A 21,380-nucleotide genomic window follows, 5' to 3' on the forward strand; every position below is an offset into this window, starting at 1 on the left:
CGGGTGCCACCATGCCCAGCTAATTTTTTTTTTGTATTTTTAGTAGAGACGGGGTTTCACCATGTTGACCAGGATGGTCTTGATCTCTTGACCTCGTGATCCACCCACCTCAGCCTCCCAAAGTGCTGGGATTACAGGCATGAGCCACCGCGCCCGGCCAACAGTATTTTTGGAACACAGCCACGCTCACCCATTTACACGTTTTCTATGGCTGCTTTTGTGAGACAACAGCAGAGTTAAGTATCATCCTGCTATAACCCTTGTTATTTGCTTTCAAAATTGCAATTTGTTCCAACCCATTTAATATATTTGGGAACAGTTTGATCATAATGCAAACTTCATGTTTGCTTGTATGCAATTTCTCCTCAAGAAATACTAGATGAATGTGGAAAACTACCCAGCTGAACCAAGCCTAACTCGTACACAAAACTCACACCTAAGCTTATGTATGAGCCACCTCACTCAGCTCCCCTCCTGTGTTGAGCAACTCTTCCAACATCCACTTCCAAAGCAAAGTGCATGTCTTCAAGATAAAAGGCCATGTTTATTGTAATATTTATGTATTTCTCAACCATTTGACATATGTAAAAACCAAGCTACCTTTTTTTTTTTTTTTTTTTTTTTTTTTTTTTGAGATGGAGTCTCTGTCACCAGGCTGGAGTTCAGTGTTGCAATCTCAGCTCACTGCAGCCTCCACCTCCTGGGTCAAGCGATTCTTCTGCCTCAGCTTCCCAAGTAGCTAGGATTACAGGCACGCCCAGCTAATTTTTGTATTTTTTAGTAGAGATGGGTTTCATTCACCATGTTGACCAGACTGGTCTCAATCTCCTGAGCTTGTGATCTGCCCATGTCACTCTTTAAACAAATGATAAGTATGTTGCCCAGGCTAGCCTCGAACATGTAGCCTCACCTCAACAACTAGCCTGAGCCACAGCAGCTCCTGTTTTGTTTTGTTTTGTTTTTCAAATGGAGTCCCACTGTGTCACCAGACTGGAGTGCAGTCGTGCGATCTCGGCTCACTGCAACCTCCATCACCTGGGTTCAAGCAGTTCTCATGCCTCAGCCTCTCGGGTAGCTGGGATTATAGGTACATGCCACCATGGACGCAGCTAATTTTCATTATTTTTTTTTTTAGTAGAGATAGGGTTTTACCACACTGGCCAGCCAGGATGGTCTGTATCTCCTGACCTTGTGATCCACCCACCTCAGCCTCCCAAAGTGCTGGGATTCCACTGTGTCCGGCCTCATTTAAAGTTTTTGAGTGTTGTGCTTCCATCTCCATTTTTCCCATGAGACCTGTGGTTTTTGTTGTGCAATTTTTACATGGCATAGTGATTTTTAGGAACGCATAGGTCACATTATAAAGCATAACTGACTCTGTGGGACAGAGACCATATAGCCCACGAAGCCTAACTATCCCCCACTTTACAGAAAAAACTCAATGATCCCTGCTTTAGACCATTGACTTCCGCCTCCTTACCTCATACAGTCCAGAAATAGACTTAGCCACACACCAATCCAAGAAGCCAAAGCCAGTTTTATTTCACAATATTACAGTAGGATGATGGTCCTGGGCCACCCTTCTAAACCTTGTGGCCTTAGGAAAGACCTGTGTCAACAGGGCTTGCCGCCCTCTCTAGACAAGGACTTAGCCACCTCCAGGGCATCCCTGCTGCATTTTCCCTGCTGGAGGATGGGGCAGAGGGATAACGGGAGAAGAGGGCATGACCCCGCCCTAAGCTGTAGCAGCTCCTCCACCGCAAAGATCCTTTTGCCAGTAGCAGAAGGGAGGAAAACGGCATCCATCAGGGTTACCACCACTTGTATGGCCAGGACCCCATTACATCCCCTTATAGTTGTGCTCAAAGCAATAAATTAAAAGGAGCCTTCAGCAGCAAAGCTGTCAATCACACAGGAGAAGCTGAGCACTAAGCAAAGCAAGGGAGATTTATAGCTTCTCTGGCTGAGGCCTAGGCCCCTCCCTCTAGGAGCAGCTGTCAGCACGGATTATATAGGGGCCTCCAAAGTACTGAGAGGAGCCATCTAGACTATTCCCCCCCCACTACATATCTATCAATCATGCTTGAAATTTCAGAGGGACCCCAATCCAAATGCAATAACCCTAGAAGAGGCAACACCTTTAGAAGGCACTAGAGCATTTTGGCAGTTGAAAACTTGAGCACCCCCAGGGGTGGGGGGGGGCACTCAAAAGGAATGCTGGTGCATGTATCCAATTCTATCCCATCACCCTGGCCCACCCCCAGCTAGAGTTCGGGAAGGCGCTGCTGGTCAGATGCAGGAAGGAGAAGGAGCTTGACTAGCCACCGAAATGCAGACATGGCTGGCCCGGCCCCCTAGTGCACACTGCAGGGATAGGTAGGACCGGACCCCTTAGGCTTTGTGAAGGGGGGACAAACGTCCCTTCAGGTTTCAGACGTGGTGTGGTTTGTTCCTGGAGGCAGGGAGGTGGGTGGCAGTGGCCCCTCCTCTGCTTAGTGGCCACTCCAGAGGGCCTCTCCAGGGCTACAGGTGGATGGCTGTGACATCTGTAGGAGTGCTGGTCTGGCTGGACCCTTGGCTGCTGGAGCCCCGGGGGGTTTTGGGCGCTGGGCTGGGGCTGGTCTGAGCGGCTTCCCTGAGGCTCTCCCTGAGTGCAGTTTCGATCTGCTCCTGACAGGCCCGCAGGCAGTCCTGGGAACATGGGAGAACAGTGAAGAATGACCACTGCCCCGTAGCATCTGGCAGGTGCAGGGGAAAGACAGCTCCCAACACATGGGGAAGTCTGGGGAGGTTAGGCCACAGCCCAGCCCCAGGAATCGCTCTTCAGTTCTCAGAAACTAGCAAGAGGATGTGGCAAGGGAGTGTGAGAGCAGCCCTGCATCTGACACTGAACCCCCACCCCCACTCCAGCACACCACTTGGCAAGAAAAGAGCCCCTAGGGCCAGTGCCCTTCACCCCACCCAGGACACTTGTTCTTCTCCAGACCAATGCAGATAAAAAGCTACAAAGACCTAAGGGTGTGAAACCAGGGCTTGAGACCAGGTTGGGGTTGGAGGTTTCCCTCTACTGGAGGCTCAGGGCACAGCACTACTTTATGAATGGAGAGGCTGCTCCCCAGCTGCCCAGCACTCACCACTTCAGTGCCAGTGATCCCTGCCAGCACCTCTGTGAGCTGATCCCCGGACATGGAGCAGGCACCCAGGCCTTGCACTGCAGCCCCAATGCTGCCCGTGGCAATCATGGATGGCGGGTACATGGCAAAGGTATAATCTTGGGAGAGGAGGAAAGGGAACCGTGAGACAAGGAAACTTGAAGGATAACAGCCAGTGTGGACTTGCAACTCCTCAGAAAGTGCCAGGCAGCATGAATACAGCAGAGGACGTGTTGGAAAAGTCCAGCAGTGGGTGGCGCAAGATAACAGCAAGGGAGGAAGACAGGAAAGAGTATCTTTCCTAGAGATCAGGACCAACTGCCAGTTTCCATAGGTCCAGGGAATAGATGAGACACTCCCCAGTGTGGGAACACAACTAAGGCCAAGAGACTGGGGTTCTGTTCCCAAACCACTCACTGTGAGACCTTGGGCAAGTCACTTCTCTCTATACCTTAACTGTCCCTCCTACAAACTGGAGGAGTCTGAGATCCCAAATAGCTCTGTTTATGACCTGCTTTTCTGTATTGAGACTGGGGGCTCAGAGGGGATATAATTTTCACAAATTTTGAGAGTATACACCAGAATCTCCTAATTACCTCTCACTCTTATAAATCTTCTGACTTTTCCAATTTGACAAAATTGTGGACTGGGCTCTTACCTGTAGCACAGAGGGCCAAAAAGGTCTGGGCATGCTTTTTGACCAAGGCCTGTCGCTCACGGGGCACAGGGAGCCGGTGCAGAATGAGGGCCAGGAAATCATGTGCAATCACGGCAGCCAGGTCCCACTTGAGCTTCCCTAGGACCAGCACCTCCCAGTCCTGGAAAAGCAGGAAAAGGGTGGGGTCAGTGGCTGGAGAAGGGGAGAGGAGGGAGTAAAGCAGAAGTCTCAAAGTCTCATAGCAGGGAAGCCCATCACGCTTTTGAAGCCCAAGACCCCAGTTCTGTTTCTGATTTTAAGGCCTGGCACCATGGAGTTCAAGGCAGGGAAGAGGAAGGGGGCATATGCTTTGAGCACTTACTGATTCTTTACTAGGTGCCAGGACAACATGCTTTACATGGATTATCCCTTTTAATCCTGTTTGGTTATGTTTAAGGGGCCACTAATCCAGGCCTTCTCTTGACTTCATTCAGGGCTCTGAGGATTTCTCCAGCCAGAACTGAAAGACTGAAGCAGCAGATACCATAGCCTCACCAGGAACTGTAGGCTCCTCTGGGATGAAACAGACCCTCCCAACTCCAAGGATCTGTGAAAGGGGAGATCACCACTAGCTTCCCCTGCAACTCTGCATCCCAGCCAAGTCCACACTTCTTGAATCAACAGGAGGGAGTATGACTCCTCCAATGACAGCCACTGAGCCTTTTCTGAGGTTCCTCAAAGGGTAGGTTGCCCAACCCAAGCCACATCCCCTTGGTAGGATATCAGGGACAGCTCCTGAGACATAATGCCCCCCCCAGCCCCTTTAGCTGGAACCTATAGTGCCCCAAGCCACTTTCAGGAGGACAAGTGGAGGCCAAGCCAGACAGGATGGATCCAAATGATCCCTGAGGCATCAAGCCCTATTTTCACCTACCCAAGCCCACCTACCAATGCTAAGTCTTCAGAGAAGGCTGAGAGCTCCACCCCAATCCACTCATCATGGGTTCCCAGACCTGGCCCCATATCTGAGTTGCACACATGAGGATTTCTTCATTGTTGTATCTCAGGAAGGAACTTGTGGGTTTGACTCCTTATTGAGGCAGAAATGGCAACCCCACCCAAACTCTTCCAGGCCCCAGCCACAGCTGTCTCTCTTGGCCCCAACCTAGGTCTCAGCCTCTCAAATCAGCCCCTACCCTCGAAGAGCCCCAGAGAAAACAGCCTGGCCTGGAGCCGTAAGTGAGACAGAGAAATTACAACCCTCCCCCCAGTGCATATCCCAGGAACCAACTCCTCACTCAGCAGTAAACAGAAGGGACCTAGCTTCTCAGGAAGCATCTGGAAGGCAACTGGGGATGGGACTCTCCCTATGGGGAAGCAAGGGGTCCTCTGTGAGGGAAGGTGTCCACCCTTCCCCATAGTCAGGCAACCAGAGAATCCCAGTGTTAACTGGTAAAGAACATACCCCTGGGAGTGCTTAGCTTCAGTTTGTGACATCCCTGACTTTTAAGGTAACCTTGTCTAGCTAGAAGACCCAGATTCTACACTCATCTTCTCCGAGTCATGCTGAGGCAGACTCTTCCCTCCTTTCTTGGGCCTCAGCCTTCTCTGCTGCACAGGGATTTGGACCAACTGGAGTTCTCAGAGGCCTCTTCTAACCCTGACCTTCTAGGAAGTCTTCTGGACATCCCACCCCCAGCTCAGGCAGAGGGAAGAGTACTTTTTGGCTGTACTGAAAAACCCTCATACGTGGGCACACACACCACCTTCATCTTTTCACAAAGAGGAAGTCCCCCTTCTACCTTCCGGCCCTAACCCCTCCAAAAACATCTTGCTCTCTGGTCCTGGAAACTAACTCCACTTCAGACTTGCCAAAATTTACCAGATTCCTCACAAAGAGCTGTGGAGCCTTCTGGATTCCCAACGCTGGCCTCCTACTCCCATCTCTGAGCTACTTGGCAGGAAGAGGAATCCTGTTCCTCGACTCACAGCAGTCAGGGGCCCCAGTACCCTGGCTTCCCTGCCAGCCAATCACAGCAGCCTGCTTGCTGCCCTCCTCCCTGGGAGATGGGGCCCAGAGACTCCTCTCAGGGTCAGCATAAGACTTGGCCGGCCACAGAGCAAGGTGGAGGAAGGTGCCAGCTCACCCACCCTCTCCCCTAGCACCTCCCAGGAGACAATCTGCATGTCCTAAATAACCTCTTCCAGATCCAGCAGCTCCCTCGCCTCCTCCCCAGGCTCCTTCTGAGAAGGGACAGAACCAGTGACTTTCTGGCCCTGCCTGAGCCCAAACCAAGTTTCCAGCAAGAGGCCCAGGGAGCCACTTCCCAAACCACAGGAGTGACAGCAGCTCCCCACAGTGTTATGAAAGACCTTGGTCAGAGAGGGCGGCCGGGGGAGGGGGCACCATTATCGCATCGGAAGCAGCTGCAGCCCACCTCCCGGTCTGTCCCTCAGCTTGGGCCTTTGGCTAAGGGGGAAAGAGAAAGCTGTTTCCACCAGGCCCAAAGCAGCTGCTACAGTTCCTCAGAATGAAGACAGGGAAGGATTAGGGAGAAGCTGTCTCTTCCGGGATATCGGGATATAAGGGGAAGCAAAGAAGGTGGGATGAAATACATCAGCCCTTCCTTAAAGCAATCAGGGCCTGGCTTTAATCTGCTCTGGGAGGCTTTTCTATCACAAAGTCCACATGAGGATAAAGACTCAACCAAAGCAAACCCCCTCCCCCACATGAAGCACATTCCACTCCCCTACTCCAGTGGGGGTGTGCAGGCATGCCCTTCTGCTGCCAATAAATAACTCATGGTGGCTGTGTAAACCCAGAGGCAAAGTACTAGTGAGTGTAGACATGCAGTCTGACTTGTTGCTATCTGGGGGAAAGACCAGGAAGGAGTGGCATCCCCTGGAGGTCAGGAGGAGGGGGTTTAATGCCTGCCTGCCGCTCAAACCTGGGCGGGAGTGATACTAACCATCACACCACACTGCCCCATTGTTTCTTCCACCCTAATTGCTTTCCCAAAGGCCTCTGATCACCTTGCTCCCTCTCCAGGGGGCAGAAAGCTTCTGAGGTCTTAAGCTTTCCTTTTCCTGGAAAGTGGGGAGACAGTACATGTCAGGGGTGGGGGGAGTTACACACGCACCCGCATCTGGCGGGGAGAGAGAGCGTGGTCGCTGTAGATGCACAGTTTTTCGATGGTCAGGGGCGTGGTCTCGCGCAGCTTGGAGGCCAGCAGCATGCAGACCGCACCCAGGAGCTGCAACTGCGCCTTTCGGGTGGGGACGCAGGACAGGTAGCGATCCAGGTAGTTCATGGCCAGGGGGAAGACTTCCTCCTCACAGCGCTGCTCCTCACACACCTGGGAGAGGGCGCACAGTCACTGCTGGGGCCAGAGCGTGGGGAACACAGCAGCGGGGCGGCGGGGGGTGGGGGTGGGCGGTGAAGTGAAGTGGGATAGGGAGCAAAAACGGGAGAGAGGCTAAGCTACTTACAGAGACAAGGACCAATAACGGAGGAGGAGAGGATGCGCCCTCCCCGAGGTGACGCCACCCCACTTCCTCTGAGCGGCCTCCTCCCCTCTCCCCTTGGTGGGGTGGAGGTGGTAAAGCCGAGGAGCCCTTCCTCATGGAGGATTCCAAACGGAGACTCCCCTCCCCCACAGCGAGGGGAAGTGGGACGCAAGGGTCACCCATGGTAGCCAGAGAGCTGGGACCTCACCCCCATCACCGCCGCCACTGCACACACCCGAGGGGAAGGGAGGAGGCTCCTGCCGCTGCCTCCCGCACTTTTCATTTCCCTGTCGGCCGGAACAGAGTGCGCGCCACCCCCACCGCCTTCCCCGCCAGAACCCCGCGACAGACACAGGAACCGGCTCCCGGGCGGGGGCGGCCGAGCCCAGGGTTTTCCAGGCGCGCTCTCCGGAGAAGGCCAGGAGGGGGAGGGAAGAGGGAGAAGCCGAAGGGGAGAGGGTGTCCCTTGTCCCGTTTTCCTGGCCCGAAGAGAGGCTCAGTTAGGGTGCCAAGTGACTGGCAGTCACAGTCGGGAGGAGCCGATTAGGGCTCGGGAAGGCAAGGGAGGCAGCCGGAGAGGGTGCCCTAGTGAAAGGCCAGGCCCCGGGAGTCTTAGCCGCGGAGCATCCTGCAGATTGCTGTGGTGACTGGGATGTCCCGGCAGGGCGGCCCCGGTGTGTCCAGAGCCGGGAGCAGTGGGGTAGGGGGCGTCCGGGCGGTACCTCCAGCATCCAGTAAGCCAGCATCTTCCGCATATGCGGCTTGATCTCCCGCTGCACGCACTGGAAGTAGGAGGTGCGGGGCACGTAGCGCTCCTCCAGGCGGAGCAGGCTTTGCAGGACACGCTGGTCCCCCAGCAGCTGCGGGTCCGGCCCGGCCCGGGGCGCCTGCCTGGTGCCTTCGCAACACAGCAGCTCCATACTCGGGCAGCGCACAGGCAGGGCAGGAGTGCGGGCTCGCGATTCCCAAGGCAGGCGGCCGTCCAGGGAGCGCGGGGCGCACGTCTGGCGCTGGAGCTGGCGCTGGCACTATGTGGCGGATCCCCAACCCGCCCGCCGCCCGCGCGCGCGCCGCTTCCCTGACAGGCGCCCCGCCCCTCGCAACGATATAGCAACAGTGGAATGCTTGGACGTCGCAACGCTTTGAGGGGCGGGGCTGCGACGCCCCGGACGGAAAGGGCTGGCTGGGCGCTCTCCCCTCCCTCTCTCGGCCCCATTGGCCCGCGGGGCGCAAGCCGGCCAGCTTCCGGGCACTCCAGGCCCTGGACCACCGGGTGCAGAGAACTTTCTAGGAGGTGGGCCTCCTCCCACCCACGGACCCTCCCATTTTGCTTCTCGGACTCTAGTCACCCAGGAAAGAATTTTTCTCCAAAGGTCATTCATTCACTTATTCATTGGTCAAACCCTACTTCACCAGCTGCTTGCTCTAAGGAATGCGATAAATAATGTCAGACCTAGTTAGTGAACGCTGCTCCAAAGCTTCATGATGTAATGACTCAGTAAACTACGAAAACTACGAAACTGAAGCAACTGTCACGATCATTCAGTTGGTCCATAGCAGAGCTAGGATTGGGAAGCTGGCCTTCTTTCTCCAGATTCTGTACTCTACACCATTGTTAAACTGTGATCCCACACTTGTCCCGTGTATGGGCATCGCCTGGGAGCTGGTTAGAAATGCAGACTCTCAGGCCCACCGCTAACCTGAATCAGAATCTGCATTTTAACTAGATGTCTGTGCACTTTAAAGTATGAGTGCTTTCGTGCCTGTAATCCCAGCTACTAGGGAGGCTGAGGCAGGAGAATTGCCTGAACCCAGGAGGCGGAGGTTGCGGTGAGCCGAGATCGTGCCATTGCACTCCAGCCTGGGTAAGAAGAGTGAAACTCCGTCTCAAAAAAAAAAAAAAAAAAAAAAGTATGAGTGCTTTAGTCTAAATCAGCATATCACAGAATGGAAAGGCGACTGAGTCATGGCCTCACCTTGTTAAGTTGGTTGCCTGGCTTTGGACAAGCCCCTAAGTTGGCCTTAATTTCTGTTTGGGGAAACTGTGGATGGAGAAACTAGATTCTCACTGAATCAGTTTCTTCCACAGACTCTGTGAGATCTACCGGTTGCATTTCTTCCACCTCCCAAACTTTTGGTTACTTTGTAGTTTTACCAGAAGCTGTATTTGACCAAGAGGCAGATAACAGACCTCCAATAATGCTCTAAATGGGAGGAGGCCGTGAGGATCCCTGCCCTTACTGGGGTCCTCCCATCCTAGGAGACACTAAGGAAGTGTCTCCTACCTTACTAAGGAAGTGAGTAACTAGAGAAATGACACTATGTAGAAGATGTAAGTTCTATGCCAACCATTTTCTCAGCTAATTATTCTTTTTGTTTGTTTTAAGATGAAGTCTCACTCTGTTGCCCAAGCTGGAGTGTAGTGGTGCGATCTCGGCTCACTGCAACCTTCACCCTCCGGGTTCAAGCGATTCTCCTGCCTCAGCCTCCCAAGTACCTGGGATTACAGGCATAAGCCATCATGCCCGACTAATTTTTGTATTTTTAGTAGAGATGGGTTTCACTAAGTTGACCAGGCTTATCTTAAACTCCTGACCTTGTGACCACCTGCCTCCAAAAGTGCTGAGATTACAGGGTTGAGCCCCTGCGCCCAGCTGAATTATTCTTTTTTTATTTTTTATTTTTTATTTTTAAAGACGGGGTTTCACCATGTTGGTCAGGCTGGTCTTGAACTACCGACCTCAGGTGATCCGCCCACCTTGGCCTCCAAAGTGCTTGGATTACAGGCGTGAGCCACCACGCCCAGCCCGAATTATTCTTTCTTCTATAATAAATTGTACTGTAGTTTTCTTTTCTTTTTTTTTTTTTTTTTTGAGACGGAGTTTCGCTCTTGTTACCCAGGCTGGAGTGCAATGGCGCGATCTCGGCTCACCGCAACCTCCGCCTCCTGGGCTCAGGCAATTCTCCTGCCTCAGCCTCCTAAGTAGCTGGGATTACAGGCACACGCCACCATGCCCAGCTAATTTTTTGCACCTTTAGTAGAGACGGGGTTTCACCATGTTGACCAGGATAGTCTCGATCTCTCGACCTCGTGATCCACCCGCCTCGGCCTCCCAAAGTGCTGGGATTACAGGCTTGAGCCACCGCGCCCGGCTGTACTGTAGTTTTCATATCATAAAATATTCTTTTGCATTTTAGAAAACTTCAAAAATACAAATAAGCCACAAAAAAAGAAAATAATCATTTGCAATTTGCCATCCAGAAATAAATATTTAATATATCAATCTTTATTTTTCTAATCTTTGTTCTATGAATAAACACACATTTTATTTTTTTTTTTTTTATTTTTTTTGTGTGAGACAGAGTTTCGCTCTGGTTACCCAAGCTGGAGTGCAATGGCGCGATCTCGGCTCACTGCAACCTCCGCCTCCTGGGTTCAGGCAATTCTCCTTCCTCAGCCTCCTGAGTAGCTGGGATTACAGGCACACGCCTCCAGGCCCAGCTAATTTTTGTATTTTTAGTAGAGACGGGGTTTCACCGTGTTAACCAGGATGGTCTCGATCTCTTGACCTCGTGATCCACCCGCCTCGGCCTCCCAAAGTGCTGGGATTACAGGCGTGAGCCACTGCACCCGGCCGTAAACATGCATTTTAAATGGAATCATCACAAACTGTTTTGTAAGCTTTTTTCATTAAAAAAATACCATTAACACTTTTCCATGCCATTAAATATTCTAGGACATAATTTGTAATGAGTACGTAGTATACCATTAGGTGAATGTACAAAAGGTATTTTGGCAAACGTTGAAATTTAAATTATTTCTAGTTCTTCCCCATTAGAAACAATACTGTAAAATATTTTTGTGGTAATAACTTTGTGCACACTCATGATTATTTCTAGAAGTGAATTAATTTCTAGAAGTGGAATTTCCCAATTTAAGATTATGAAACATTCTAAGGCTTTTGATATACTTCTTTTTTCTTTTTTTTTTTTTTTTGGGATGGCGTCTTGCTCTGTCACCCAGGCTGGAGTGCAGTGGCGCAACCTCTGGCCACTGCAACCTCCGCCACCCGAGTTCAAGCAATTCTCCTGCCTCAGCCTCCTGAGTAGCTGGGATTACAGGCACACGCCACCATGCCCAGTTAATTTTTGTCTTTTTTTGTTTAGTAGAGATAGGGTTTCGCCATGTTGGCCAGGATGGTCTTGAACTCCTGACCTGGTGATCCACCCGCCTCAGCTTCCCAAAGTGTTGGCCTGGCTTATGATGTTAAACACATGGTCTGGTGTATGGAGAGGACCCTCCAGGGCCCAGAGCCACACCTCTCTGCCACTCCACTCCCTCACTGTGTGACTTTGGCTAAGTTATATCACCTCTCTGTGCCTCAGTTTCCTTTTCTGCAAATAGTAATAACAGTAGTACATCCCCTATAGAGGTTGTGAAGATGAAATGGGTTGATTGGTGTAAAATACATAGAAAAGTGGCTAGCACATGGTGAGCCCTTTTTTAAAAAGTTAGTTGTGATTGTGGGACTTAAAAGCATAAAGTTGGCCAGGCGAGGCGGCTCACACCTATAATCCCAGCACTTTGGGAGGCCAAGGCGGGTAGATTACGAGGTCAAGAGATTGAGACCATCCTTACCAACATTGTGAAACCCCGTCTCTACTAAAAGTACAAAAATTAGCTGGGCTTGGTGGCAGATGCCTTTAATCCCAGCTACTCGGAAGACTGAGGCAGAATTGCTTGAACCCAGGAGGCAAGGTTGCAGTGAGCTGAGATCACACCACTGCACTCCATCCTGGGAGACAGAACGAGACTCAAAAAAAAAAAAAAAAAAAAAAAAAAAAAAAAAAAAAAAATCTCAACACAGCATTCTAGGTAGCACTACCAAATCAGAGCTGTTGTGAACTGACCTGTTTTCCATTTCCGTTTTATATCGGAGGCTGCCTTGTTGACAACACCACAAGGATGTCCAATAGGCACGTTAAACTCAACTTCTCCAAAACTGATACCTTAATATTTCCCCAACAAACTAGCTCTAACTACAGGCTCATCTCAGACAATGGCAACTCCATCCTTCCAGTGGCTCAGGCCAAACACTTGGTGTCATTCCTGACTCCTCTCTTTCAAATCCCACACACTCCATCAGCAGATCATAGAGGAGCTACTAATAATTTCAAAATATCTCCAAACTCTACTTTTTTCCTCCTCTGTTACCTCCTCTGTCCAAACTCAATTCTTCCATGAACTTACTGGTCCCCCACATCCAACCTGCGACCCACTTTTGGTTGATTCCATGTCAAAAATACATCTCCAATCCTTTTCTCGATTTCTGCTGCTAGCCCCCAGTCTGAGTTTCATCATCTCTTACCTGGATTACAGTGGTAGCCTCCTGCCCAGTCTCCCAGATCCACCCTTGGCCCTTGGCCCTCCAGTCTAGTCTCAACCCATCATCCCTCAATGGCTGTCCATTCCACTTTGAGTGACTGCCACAGACCCTGCAGCAATTGTACTCCCACCGCATTTTCCACTACTCTCCCTCACTCTGCTCTGGCCACACTGTGCGTGGAACACACCAGGCATACATGTTCTCTTTGCACTTGCTGTTCCATCTGCCTGGAATGTTCTGCCTCCAGATAGCCACGTGGCCCACTCCCTCCACTTCCTTCAGGAAATCCAAAAGTTGGATTCCTTTTACAACCCTTCCTGGCCACCCTACCTAAATGTTTAATGCCAGCTGCCTAGCCCTGACACTTCTTTTTTTTTTTTTTTTTGAGACGGAGTGTCGCTCTTGTTACCCAGGCTGGAGTGCAATGGCGCGATCTCGGCTCACCGCAACCTCTGCCTCCTGGGTTCAGGCAATTCTCCTGCCTCAGCCTCCTGAGTAGCTGGGATTACAGGCACGCACCACCATGCCCAGCTGATTTTTTGTATTTTTAGTAGAGACGGGGTTTCACCATGTTGACCAGGATGGTCTCGATCTCTTGACCTCGTGATCCACCCGCCTCGGCCTCCCAAAGTACTGGGATTACAGGCGTGAGCCACCGCGCCCGGCCGCCCTGACACTTCTTATGCTCTTTCACTGCTTTATTTTTCTGCTTACCACTCATCACTAGTATACCAGATACTCTACTTGCACATTCCGTTTACAGCTTGTCTACTCCCACACCACACCACCAAAACAGGATGGTATTCAGTTCATAGTAGATGTTCAATAAATCTTTATTTATTTATTTATTTATTTATTTGAGTCAAGGTCTCACTCTGTCACTGGGGCTGGAATGCAGTGGCATGATCACGACTCACTGCAACCTTTATCTCCCAGGCTCAAGTGATCTTCCCACCTCAGCTTCCCAAGGAGCTGAGACTATAGGCAGGCACTACCACGTCTGGTTCAATAAATCTTTTTTGAGTTAATGAATAAAACAAACTGGATATAAGAAAAACACCAGCATACACCACACGATAAATGGCAGTTCACATGTGGTAAGGGAGCTGGTGGCCCCAGACACAGTAGATAGCACATGTCCTATACAAAGCCCAAGAGGTGCTGCTTAGCTTCAGACTTTTGCTACACCATGGTAATGAGTGTGGCCTTAGATTCCCTGCTTTCCCAAGATAATATTTCTTAGATCAGCAGTAGTGGCTCATGCCTGCAATCCCTGCACTTTGAGAGGCTGAGTTGGGAGGATCACTGAGGCCAGGAGTTCAAGATCGGCCTAGGTAGCATTGTGAGACCCCATTACTAGAAGAGAAAAAGGCCAGAAGTGGTGGCTCATGTCTGTAATTGCAGCACTTTGGGAGGCTGAGGCCTGGCCAGTATGGTGAAACCCCATCTCTACTGAAAGTACAAAAATTAACCGGGCGCGGTGGCTCAAGCCTGTAATCCCAGCACTTTGGGAGGCCGAGGCGGGTGGAGCAAGAGGTCAAGTGATCGAGACCATCCTGGTCAACATGGTGAAACCCCGTCTCTACTGAAAGTACAAAAATTAGCCAGCGATAGTGGCACATACCTGTAATCCCAGCTACTCAGGAGGCTGAGGTAGGAGAATCACTTGAACCTGGGAGGCAGAGGTTGCCGTGAGCCAAGGTCGCACCACTGCACTCCACCCTGGGGGACAGAGTGAGATTGCGCCTCAAAAGAAAAAATATTTTAGCTGGGTGCGGTGGCTCATGCCTGTAATCCCAGCACTTTGGGAGGCTGAGGCAGGTGAACCACCTGAGGTCAGGAGTTCAAGACCAGCCTGGCCAACATGGTGAAACCCTGTCTCTTCTAAAAATGCAAAAAAAAAAAAAAAAATTAGCCAGGCGTGGTGGCAGGCACCTGTAATCTCAGCTACTCGGAAGGCTTAGGCAGAGAATTGCTTGAACTCGGGAGGTAGAGGCTGCAATGAGCCAAGATCATGCCACTGCACTCCAGCCTGGGTGACAGAGCAAGTCTCCATCTCAACAAAAAAAAGAAATTTCTTAAAAATCTTTATTATTGGCCGGGCGCGGTGGCTCAAGCCTGTAATCCCAGCACTTTGGGAGGCCGAGGCGGGTGGATCACGAGGTCGAGAGATTGAGACCATCCTGGTCAACATGGTGAAACCTCGTCTCTACTAAAAATACAAAACATTAGCTGGGCATGGTGGCGCACACCTGTAATCCCAGCTACTCGGGAGGCTGAGGCAGGAGAATTGCCTGAACCCAGGAGGCGGAGGTTGCGGTGAGCCGAGATCATGCCTTTGCACTCCAGCCTGGGTAACAAGAGCGAAACTCCGTCTCAAAAAAAAAAAAAAAAAAAAAAAAAAAAAAAAAAAAATCTTTATTATTGGCTGGGCTCAGTGGCTCACGACTAATTCCAGTACTTTGGGAGGCCGAGGTGGGTGGATCACGAGGTCAGGAGTTTAAGACCAGCCTGGCCAAGATGGTGAAACCCCATCTCTACTAAAAATATAAAAATTAGCCAGGCGTGGTGGTGGGCGCCTATAATCCCAGCTACTCGGGAAGCTGAGGCAGAGAAGTGCTTGAACCCAAGAGGCAGAGTTTGCAGTGAGCCAAGATCGCACCACTGTACTCTAGCCTAGGTGACAGAGCAAGACTCTGTCTCAAAAGAAAAAACATCTTTATTACTTCAGTTGAAAAACATTAACAAAACCATGCAAGGCATACATAATGGGTCTATACACTGGGTGTGAGGGACAGAAAGCAGTTTGCAATTTCTAGCTTATAAGCTGCTTGGGGCTGAGCGCAGTGGCTCACGCTTGCTTGTATTCCCAGCATTTTGGGAGGCCGAGGCAGGTGGATCACAAGGTCAGAAGTTCAAGACCAGCCTGGCCAAGATGGTGAAACCCTGTGTCTCCTAAAAATATAAAAATTAGCCGAGGCCAGGCATGGGGGTTCATGCCTGTAATCCAAGCACTTTGGAGGCCAAGCCAGGCGGATCACCTGAGGTCAGGAGTTCAAGACCAGCCTGACCAACATGGTGAAACCCCATCTTTATTAAAAAAAAAAAAAAAAGAAAAGAAAAGAAAAAAAAAATTAGCCGAGCACGATGGCAGGCACCTGTAATCCCAGGTACTAGAGAAGCTGAGGCGGGAGAATGCTGAACCTGGGCGGCAGAGGTTGCAGTGAGCTGAGATCACGCCACTGCACTCCAGACTGGGTGATAGAGTGAGACTCCATCTCAAAAAAGAAAAGAAAAGAAAAGAAAAGAAAAGAAAAGAAAAGAAAAGAAAAGAAAAGAAGCTGCTTGGGAAAAGAAACCTCAGGAAACCTGTCAAGTCTCTCCTCATGAAATACAACCTATATATTTACACATTTGCTTTTTCTTCCTCTTTCTGGCTGTCTGGGTTCTGAATTATGAGGCTTTCCTGTTCTGTCATTCTGCTTGTGTTTCCTGTTCCACAGATAAGAGTGAGGGGCACACAGGGCCCCAGTTGTGGAAGGGTAACCTGCTACAGCAGTATACCTGCAAAGAGAGGGCTGTGTTTGGCTGTCGGCTGGCAAGCATTCCTCATTCTAGACAGGAGATAGCTCTGGCACTGGTTTAGCATACTCAGTAAGTGAGCTCTGGATTTGGTTGATGCCCAGCTCTGCTATTTGCCCACTATGTGTTTGTATGATCCTGGGCAGGTTACTTAACTTTTCTGTCCTAGGCTTCTCATTGGCAAAAGAGGGATGGTAACAACTCCTGTTTCATACGGTGAGTGAGAGGTTTAATATGAGAAAAGCACCTTCAACCATCCCAGGCTCATAGTAGGTGGTCAAAAAAGATAGCTGTGATCATTATCAATCAGGTGCCTTATCACCTGCCTTCCACGAGCCAGGCAGGCTTTCAGAAGCCCTGGGACAGTCTAGACATGGGTCAGAAATGAGAAGCCTCCCTTTTGACTGAGCGCAGTGGCTCACGCTTGTAATCCCAGCACGTTGGGAGGCCGAGGTGGGAGGATTGCCTGAGCTCAGGAGTTTGAGACCAGCTAGGAGTTTGAGGCCAGTAGAGACTGCATTACTGTTAACCACGGTGGACAAATGGAGCTCAATCCTGCCTTGGAACTGGAAGACAATCAAAAGTGCATGCCTCCTAGGTTCAGGAGTTCGAGACTAGACTGGCCAACATGGTGAAAACCCATCTGTGCTAAAAATACAAAAATTAGCTGGGTGGCCAGGCGCAGTGGCTCAAGCCTGTAATCCCAGCACTTTGGGAGGCCGAGGCGGGTGGATCACAAGGTCAAGAGATCGAGACCATCCTGGTCAACATGGTGAAACCCCGTCTCTACTAAAAATAGAAAAAATTAGCTGGGCATGGTGGCACATGCCTGTAATCCCAGCTACTCAGGAGGCTGAGGCAGGAGAATTGCCTGAACCCAGGAGGCGGAGGTTGCGGTGAGCCAAGATCGCACCATTGCACTCCAGCCTGGGTAACAAGAGCGAAACTCCGTCTCAAATAAAAAAAAAAAAAAAAAATTAGCTGGGCATGGTGGCATGCGCCTGTAATCCCAGCTACTTAGGAGGGTGAGGCAGGAGAATCACTTGAACTCGGGAGGTGGAGGTTGTGGTGAGCCGAGATTGCGACACTGCGCTCCAGCCTGAGCAGCAAGAGTGAAATTCTGTCTCGAAATAAATAAATAAATAAAAATTAAAAAATAAAAATGCGTGCCTGGCAGCTACTGTACCTGAGGGGCAAGGGAGCAGGAATATTTGTCTACCAATTCCCAACAGCCATTGGATGAGGGCTGCTTGGAGATGGAGGAGGAGTGGAAGTAATTCCCCAGTACGTCTAACCTTTTTGTAGGGGGCACTATGGACTCTGATAGTGGGAACAAGCCCTCAAGCAAAGTGACAGTGCCAGCACTTGGAAGTGAGGCTGGTGTACTCTCGAATGGTAAGTGCCACAGACACCTGGGTGGAGACCAACTGCATTGCGCTACAGTGGCAGAGCTGGGACTCCAACCAAGGCAATCAAATGCCAGAGCCCACGTTCTAAGCCCACATAAATACCTTGTGTTCATTTAAAAGGAGAGAGAGAAAGAGAGATATCAAACCTGGGATTTTATCAATTTTCTTCTTAATGAAAAATTTAACTTTTTTTTTTTTTTTTTTTTTTTTTTTGAGACAGAGTTTCACTCTTGTTACCCAGGCTGGAGTGCAATGGTGTGATCTCGGCTCACCGCAACCTCCGCCTCCTGGGTTCAGGCAATTCTCCTGCCTCAGCCTCCTGAGTAGCTGGGATTACAGGCACGCACCACCATGCCCAGCTAACTTTTTGTATTTTGAGTAGAGACGGGGTTTCACCATGTTGACCAGGATGGTCTCGATCTCTTGACCTCGTGATCCACCCACCTCGGCCTCCCAAAGTGCTGGGATTACAGGCTTGAGCCACCGCGCCCGGCAATTTAACTATTACATAGACAATAGTAGAGGGGGCATATGGATGTGGCTGTTGTGAGGGTGGCCAAGGACAGGCAATTGGGAATTGATGGAAGATGAATAAAGGTGCAAAACAAGCCCAGTGCAGGGGCTCACGCCTGTAATCCCAGCACTTTGGGAGGCTGAGACAGGCAGATCACCTGAGGTCAGGAGTCCTAGACCAGCCTGGTCAACATGGTGAAAACCTGTCTGTACTAAAAATACAAAAATCAGCCGAGCATGGCAGTGGGCGCCTGCAGTCCCAGCTACTCGGGAGGCTAAGGCAGGAGAATTTCTTGATCCTGGGAGGCCGAGGTTGTAGTGAGCTGAGATCATGCCGCTGCACTCCAGCCTGGGCGACAGAATGAGAATCCGGCTCAAAAAAAAAAGGTGCAAAACATTGAGTCTGAAGACCTTGACTTGAGTCCCAGGACCTGGCTCTGTCCCAACTATATATATACAACTGGGCAAGTGCCTTGTCTCTGGAAGCTTTTCTCAGTCTGTCAAAGGCAGATAACAAGACAATTTAGAGGGTGGCTATAAGACTGGATGAGATAATGCATGAGTTAAAAAGTAAACTGTGTAGTGGTAGGCAAATCCAAGGGGTAATTATTTGGGTTCCTAAGGAATCTCATGGAGAACCAGTAAGAATGGGGACTCCCATTTTGCCCCTCCTTGTGTGACCCAACAGACCCCCCCCCACCGCCACCTTCACCACTCTAGCCTCTTTTTTGTGAAAAGAACCCAGGTTTTGCTGAGGTATCAGGTGGTCTTGTGTTTTAGGGGAGGTCAGGCACTCCCGGGTCTTGCAGGTTGAAAGACCAGGTGTCCATGGCACTTACCATTTGACAGTACACTCCAAGTGTCTCCAAACCAAATCACGGTAATTCCAAAAGTGGTTTAGGAATGGGCACTTGCTGTAATTCTGCCCAATCAAGTGTGGAGGTGAGTTTGCTAAAGGACTTCCATCAATAAGTGACGGGAGGAAAACAGCTTCTTTCCTGCTCTGACAATGGAGAAAGACATGCTCATATTATTAAATACTTAGTATGTGCCAGGCACTATTTTAAGAGTTTTTTTTTTTTTTTTTTTTTTTTTTTTTTTTTTTTTGAGACGGAGTTTTGCTCTTGTTACCCAGGCTGGAGTGCAATGGCGCGATCTCGGCTCACCGCAACCTCCGCCTCCTGGGTTCAGGCAATTCTCCTGCCTCAGCCTCCTGAGTAGCTGGGATTACAGGCACGTGCCACCATGCCCAGCTAATTTTTTTGTATCTTTAGTAGAGACGGGGTTTCACCATGTTGACCAGGATGGTCTCGATCTCTTGACCTCGTGATCCACCCGCCTCAGCCTCCCAAAGTGCTGGGATTACAGGCTTGAGCCACCGCGCCCGGCTCTAGTTTTTTGTATTTTTAGTAGAGACGGGGTTTCACCATGTTGACCAGGATGGTCTTGATCTCTCGACCTCGTGATCCACCCGCCTCAGCCTCCCAAAGTGCTGGGATTACAGGCTTGAGCCACCGCGCCCGGCTATTTTAAGAGTTTGAGAAAGAAAAACTTATTTTGAAAAAATTTTTGTTGGCTGGGTGCAGTGGCTAATGCCCTTAATCCCAGTGCTTTGAGAGGCTGAGGCTGGTGGATCACCTGAGGCCAGGAGTTTGAGACCAGCCTGGCCAACATGGCAAAACCCCATCTCGGAGAGATCCAAGATGGCTGATCACTAGCAGCTCGGGATTGTAGCTCCCAGTGAAAGCACAAAGAACGAGAGGACGCCATACCTTCACATGAATTCTTGTTGCTCACGCACCAGGAGATTCCCAGCAGAGGAGCCCCACAGGTCGCCAGCGCGACTCTTGTGACCCGCGAGGCGGTTTTGCCGGCGCCTCGGAGCGTCGGTTCTTGGTGCAGAGTCAGAAAAGCACCATCAATCTTAATGCCGCTGATTTAGTTGGTGCAGTGGGTTGCTCAGATTTTGGCTCTGAGAATCAATAAGTCGGACGTCCACTCAGAAAACCAATTACAAAGACGGTAAATACAAAGACCACAGATGGATAAATTTATAACGAAGGGAAGAAAACAGCCAAAAAAGGCTGAGAATGCCCAAGATCAGAACGCCTCTCCCTCAGCGGGGGATCACAGTTCCTCATCAGCAACGGAACAAGGCTTGATGGAGAATGAGTGTGTTCCAATTACAGAAGCAGGCTTCAAAATGTGGATAATAAGAAATTTCTGTGAATTAAAAGAACTTGTTTTAAACCAATCCAAAGAAACTAAGAACTTTGAAAAAAGATTTGACGAAATGTTAACAAGAATACACAATTTAGAGAGGAATATAAGTGAATTGATGGAGCTGAAAAACACAATACGAGAACTTCGTGAAGTATGCACAAGTTTTAACAGCCGAATTGATCAAGCAGAAGAAAGGATATCAGAGGTTGAAGACCAACTCAGTGAAATAAAACAAGAAGACAAGATTAGAGAAAAAGGGATAAAAAGGAACGAGCAAAGTCTCCAAGAAATATGGGACTATGTGAAAAGACCTAATCTACGCTTGATAGGTGTACCTGAAAGTGACAAAGAGAATGAATCCAAGCTGGAAAATATGCTTCAGGACATTATTCAGGAAAATTTTCCCAACCTAGTAAGGCAGGATAATATTCAACTCCAGGTAATACAGAGAACACCACAGAGATATTCCTCAAGAAGAGCAACTCCAAGGCACATAATCGTCAGATTCACCAGGGTTGAAATGAAGAAGAAAATACTAAGGGCAGCCACCTTTCAGGTAAACTGAAAGGTCAGGTTACCCACAAAGGGAAGCCTATCAGACTTACGGCAGATCTCTCAGCAGAAACCCTACAAGCCAGAAGAGAGTGGGGACCAATATTGAACATCCTTAAAGAAAAGAACTTTCAACCCAGAATTTCACATTCAGCCAAACTAAGCTTCACAAGTGAAGGAAAAATAAAGTTTTTTGTGAATAAGCAAGCACTCAGAGATTTCATCACCACCAGGCCTGCTTTACAAGAGCTTCTGAAAGAACCACTACACATAGAAAGGAACAAACAGTATCAGCCTTTCTAAAAAAATACCAAAAAGAGCATCAATATAATGAATAATTTACATCAACTAATGGGCAAAATAGCCAGCTAATATTAAATGGCAGTATTAAACTCACATATATTATTATTGATTCTAA

General features: G+C 49.7%; 1 protein-coding gene across 7 annotated transcripts in view; it reads right to left on the reverse strand.

The window, feature by feature from the left end:
- Positions 1-1,517: 1,517 nt before the first annotated feature.
- CCND3 (cyclin D3) overlaps positions 1,518-21,380 on the reverse strand; it is a 125,215-nt gene continuing 105,352 nt past the window's right edge. Inside the window, exons 1-6 of one of the 7 annotated variants that reach the window (XM_074397796.1) lie at positions 8,020-9,169; positions 7,532-7,742; positions 6,930-7,145; positions 3,811-3,970; positions 3,135-3,271; positions 1,518-2,691 (exon numbers count right to left, since the gene is read on the reverse strand). In XM_074397796.1, coding sequence (XP_074253897.1) covers positions 2,524-2,691; positions 3,135-3,271; positions 3,811-3,970; positions 6,930-7,145; positions 7,532-7,742; positions 8,020-8,216 — 1,089 coding nt within the window. In that variant the 5' untranslated portion in view covers positions 8,217-9,169 and the 3' untranslated portion in view covers positions 1,518-2,523. The other 6 variants (XM_074397794.1, XM_003922996.4, XM_074397792.1 and 3 more) reach the window with 6 other exon arrangements.

Source organism: Saimiri boliviensis, chromosome 4 (genome assembly GCF_048565385.1).
Source record: "Saimiri boliviensis isolate mSaiBol1 chromosome 4, mSaiBol1.pri, whole genome shotgun sequence".
Taxonomy (NCBI): domain Eukaryota; kingdom Metazoa; phylum Chordata; class Mammalia; order Primates; family Cebidae; genus Saimiri; species Saimiri boliviensis.